Source organism: Phragmites australis, chromosome 16 (assembly GCF_958298935.1).
Source record: "Phragmites australis chromosome 16, lpPhrAust1.1, whole genome shotgun sequence".
Lineage (NCBI taxonomy): Eukaryota > Viridiplantae > Streptophyta > Magnoliopsida > Poales > Poaceae > Phragmites > Phragmites australis.
In genome coordinates, this window is record NC_084936.1 from 1,229,499 (window position 1) to 1,234,795 (window position 5,297).

The 5,297-nt window shown below is 45.1% G+C and overlaps 1 protein-coding gene across 1 annotated transcript; it reads left to right on the forward strand.

Annotated features, from left to right (window-relative positions):
- The first annotated feature begins 1,627 nt into the window (after positions 1-1,627).
- On the forward strand, positions 1,628-4,344 carry LOC133896395 (NAC domain-containing protein 43-like). Its single transcript, XM_062336987.1, has 3 exons — positions 1,628-2,128; positions 2,445-2,722; positions 3,061-4,344. Exons 1-3 carry the CDS (start codon positions 1,957-1,959, stop codon positions 3,775-3,777), a joined length of 1,167 nt encoding a protein of 388 aa, XP_062192971.1. The 5' UTR covers positions 1,628-1,956; the 3' UTR covers positions 3,778-4,344.
- The last annotated feature ends 953 nt before the right edge of the window (positions 4,345-5,297 follow it).

The following is a 5,297-nucleotide window of genomic DNA, read 5'->3' on the forward strand; positions in this document are numbered from 1 at the left end:
CCAGTCAGAATATGATCGACACTGCTCCTGATGATCGGTACAATGCAAGTTTTTAATCGGGCAAAAGAGACCTTGCAATTTGGCATCCATGAGTAATCAGCAAGGAAAACCTAACTGAGAGAATTTAAACTTAATTGAAAATAAGGCCAAAAAGTATAATTTGTTTCATGCCCCAGGTAGAACTTTCATAGCATGCTCTTGCTGTAAAACTAGGTAATGCTATGATTAAGATTTTCTCATAAAATATACTCTCACTGATTGCAAATGTAGGTCGTTTTAGCCTCTCAATTATTCTCTAAATATAAGTCATTCTCGAACTTCTATGCACTTTTTTCTCTTTTGTTCCCTTTTTACCATTGTTTAATAAATGCTACAACTCTCACAAATGAATGAGTTATCTTTTCTAATGCATAATAAATAAAGGGTAACAAAATCATCTGATCTACTTTTTTAATCTCTATGCATAAGTCTAAAACGACCTACATTTGCAATCGGAGGGAGTATCATTTATAGATACAAACCTATATAATACGAAATCATTTTGAATTGTGACCTAGTTGTATAATTTTATACACTAGACATTTTATAATATAATTAAATATTAATCAAAGTATATAAAATTTAACTTTTGTAATAAAAAAATACACCTATTATTTTTGAACGAAAGAAGTACTTAACAAAAGAAATTGATCGCACAGTAGAGCTAATAATTGCCATCACACTGGCTACTGGTTTTTCCAAGCTTGTATGGCTCTGATTTGACCATACCTTGGCCGTTTGCATCAGCCTAGTACAACTCCATGCATTACAAGTATATGGATACGACAAAGTGTTGAGCCTGGAGCTAGCCCTGGATGTATTCTCCCAAATGGAAAAGAAATATGTTGGATACACACACACACGTGCACAGTAGCTTACTGGATCATGCAAGTTGCCATTCAAAATTGTAAATTCTTTGACCAATGCAAGTTTGTTTTAAAAGAAAGAAAACTGAAAGGGTAGATAACAGGCCTGTTGTCGGCTAGTAGTTGGTCGAAATAGATGGTATAATATATATGTATATATATTACTCATTTTTATTAAGTTTTTTTAAAAAATATTAACATGTGTACATTATCATTGTACTTTATATATTCCAGCGACAGAGTGACATGAACATTTCCTCAAAACAGCTGGCCCATGCATGCATGGTATAGTTACCAACTTATCATTGAGCTTTGTACCCAGACAGCAAAGTAGGAGTAATTATTTGAAGCAACAGAACGGACACAAAATAATAGAGGTCAATAAAAAGGAGAAGCACTGCATACCTCGATCAGGTTATAATATTACCCCTCTCGATTAGATTCTGCAGTACAAATCAAAGCGACTAGCACATGGGACAAAATAATCTCCAAAAGATTTCAGTACCGGGCTCAGCATCATCTCAAGTATTTGTGTCAGTTTTTAAATTCCTCATGTATATATACATGCATGCATCAAAGAAAAATAAAAACGCTTCTCTTGTCCTTTCCCTTTCTCTCTCTTAATTCTACGACTCGTAGTCTCGTACTACCAAGGGACCCTTCCTTTCTTTTCTCTCTCTCTAGCTTTCTCTCTCCTGCGTCTCAATCAGGGGTGGGTGGCAAACAACTAACCCCACTGCGCTGGTCTGGTCTGCAGTGCACTGACTCGAAGAAGAGTAGTAGAGGTAGCAGCAAGAGCTACATACAGAGAGACCCAAAAGCATGGAATGATGGCAATATCATTCATGGATGGATCGGTCGATCGATGCCCCTAATTTCTCTCTGCCTTGCTGGGGATCCAAGTACCCCAACTCGCACTATATAAGTGCACACCTTTCCTCCCCTGCCCCCAGCTTCTTCTTCCTCCTCCTCCCTGCTAGCTTGCGCACACACCAGCTAAGCTCAGCCGCGAGAGAGAGAGAGAGAGAGAGAGAGAGAGAGAGAGAGATCAATGAGCATCTCGGTGAACGGGCAGTCGTGCGTGCCGCCGGGGTTCCGGTTCCACCCGACGGAGGAGGAGCTGCTCAACTACTACCTCCGCAAGAAGGTCGCCTCCCAGCAGATCGACCTCGACGTCATCCGTGACGTCGACCTCAACAAGCTCGAGCCATGGGACATCCAAGGTACACCTGAGGACCCAAGCTAGTTCATGCATGGTTCATGGTTGCACCATGACTGTCACCTGCTTAATTAGTACTGCTCACTTTACGAAGCCATGGGCGTACACACATATATATATATACACACACACACTTGATGAATGCAACTAGCATGTTTCATTTCAGCTAACAAGTTCTGGCTAGACAGCTAGATTATAAGCAGGGCAAACATAGGTTGCTGGATCGATTGATTTCACAATACAAGATCAAGATCATCAAGAAACTGTTGTACACAGTTGATTAATTTGGTTCAATATATACAATTGGTTGATCGTTGCAGAGAAATGTAAGATCGTCTCCGGGCCGCAGAACGACTGGTATTTCTTCAGCCACAAGGACAAGAAGTACCCAACGGGGACGCGCACCAACCGCGCCACGGCGGCGGGGTTCTGGAAGGCCACCGGCCGCGACAAGGCTATCTACAACGCCGTCAAGCGCATCGGCATGCGCAAGACGCTCGTCTTCTACAAGGGTCGCGCCCCACACGGCCAGAAGTCCGACTGGATCATGCACGAGTACCGCCTCGACGAGCCCGCCGGCGACGCCGCAGCAGCCACGGTAAGCCACGCCATGGATCATAAGCTTCCCCTAATTAAACAACAGCTAATCTCTGTACCAATTCACGTACACTACCATTAATTATTGCCGTAAGTAACAATTATATGGCGGTGGTGGTGCAATGATAGGAGTACGGGTACCCGCCTTGATTTGATCCACCTCAGCCTCCAGTTCGCCTTTTCTATATTTTTTTTCCCTTCTTCTTCCTCTTGCATGAGTGGAGCAGTAGGAGCCAGCCAGTAATTATTAAACTTTTTCCATGTGCTTCATGTGCCCCAAAAGGTAGCAATAATTAACACCTGCCCTTGCCTTTGTTGGCTCGTCGCCGATGCCGTCAGGCCCAGCTCATTGCTGCGGCTGCTGCATCGTCGGACGCCGGCCAGGAGGACGGCTGGGTGGTGTGCAGGGTGTTCAAAAAGAAGCACCATCACAAGGAGTCAGGAAGCGCTGGCGGCGGGAAGCACGGCCGCGGCGGAGGCGACCACGGGCACGGCGCCAGGGCGGCGGCGCACGGGATGCAGTACTCCTCCAGCGACGAGGCGCTCGACCAGATCCTGCAGTACATGGGCAGGTCGTGCAAGCAGGAGCACGAGCTCCTCTCGCCGCAGGGCGGCAGCGGCGCGGGGAGGCCGGGGCCCAGGTATCTCCCGCCCATCGAGACAGTGCTCGGCGGGCACGGGTTCATGAAGCTGCCGCCGCTCGAGAGCCCGTCTGCCACCACGGCGCTGACGCCGCACGTGCCGGGCGAGGCGGCTGCCTCGGGCGGCGACGACCTCCACCGCGTCGGGAACGGGATCACGGACTGGGCCATGATGGACCGGCTCGTGGCGTCGCACCTCAACGGGCCGCAGCCCGACGCGTCGACAGACCAGCTCTGCTTCGACGGCGGCCCCGGCGACGCCGACGGCGCCGCGGACGGGCTCGCCTTCTACTCGGCCGCCGCCACGCGGCTGCTCGGCGGCTCCAGCAGCAGCGCCGGCAGCGACGACGACCTGTGGAGCTTCGCGCGGTCGGCGGGCACGCCGACGGAGCGGCTCAGCCACGCGTCACTGTAGCAGCTACGCACTGCAGCCGTCGCCCTACTACGTACGTAAGTACGTAACCTCCTACGTGGCATGGCGATGGAAGAGAGGGAGCTGCATGCATGCCCTGGGACAGTATAAAGACAACACCACCAACAACAACAAGCAGAAAAATAAAAGATCGGTAGAAGAGAGTGATTTCAAAAATGATGATTAGAGTGATGAGTGAGTGAGAGAGAGATAGAGAACTGAAAAGAAAGGGAGGAGGACCGATCAAAGGGGCAGTAAGTTGAAGCGGCACTGTCAAAACGCTCTCCGCCATGATCACCTCCTTCAATTCTCGACCCCTGCTGTTTAATTTACCCCCGGATTATTGTTATAATCACAACATTATTAGCAAACTGTTACTTATAATAATTAGATTGATACCACGTCCATCCATCAGTGTACGTATTTCATTTCAACTAGCTAGCAGGAGATAGAGAGATATAGAGGGTAATTTCCTTCAATTCTGGACCCTTGTTTTTTCTATGGATTGCTACAAACTGAATTCTGTGGAGAAGCTTCTTCCCATTAGATTATAAATTATAGAATTTTATAGTACAACGTGTATTGTGTAATGTGAGAATCCGCTTTTAGATTGTCACTATTTATTTTTACTTTTGTTTTTAGGCTAGAATCCTTAACTAAAACAAAAAAACAAATAGGACCTTAGATTAGTAGTGCTGTGTGTGTATGCATGATGTGTTGTGTGTACGTACGTGCTTCATTTGTATCCTTTAAATACCATGAGGTGAGATAGATAGGTTGTGTATATATCGTTCCATGGATCCAGTATATGGTCCCTGCTTGCATTTTTTATCGCTACCTGATAGCCGTGCATTTCTCCGTACATGCCTGCCTTAATTTTCACCAGTAAGTTGACAATCTGTTGGCTGTTTTTGGAATCAAATAATAGGTTCCAATTCTTTTCTTTTGGTACCGAAAATTTCCACCTTTTTTTATTCTGTACCAATGTTATGTTCATATAAGGTACTATTTTCTTCTTTAGTTTTTTTACACTACTATTATTAATTATCTTCAATTCAACCATGCATGGTTAGTTAAGCAAATTGATGATGTTATTAGATTTTATGAAAAAATCAGTGTGCCCTAAGTGATTGTCATTGTGGCATTAGTTATCTACAATTCAACCATGGTTAATCACCGAAATTGATGATGGTAGATTTTATGAAAAAATTCAGTGTGTCATAAATGATTGTCATTGAAACATATTAAATAATGAGGGTGGAGGTGAGTGATCGGCCCCACCTTAGAGGTTGGTAAGATAGAATAGCGGTGGGTCAAAGCTGATCAAATAGGGGTACACAAGTCATTTTACCTTTAGTTTATCTAACCTTTGGTTTTTTGTGCACTAAGCTAAGGCTTGTTTGTCTGTTTTTTATTACAAGCTAACGCGCCCACCACACTCTACACCCACAGGTTGTAGTTTTGACTATATTTGGCTATTGTTTTAGTCAGGAAACAAATATGGGGCTCTAGTTCATTTTGGG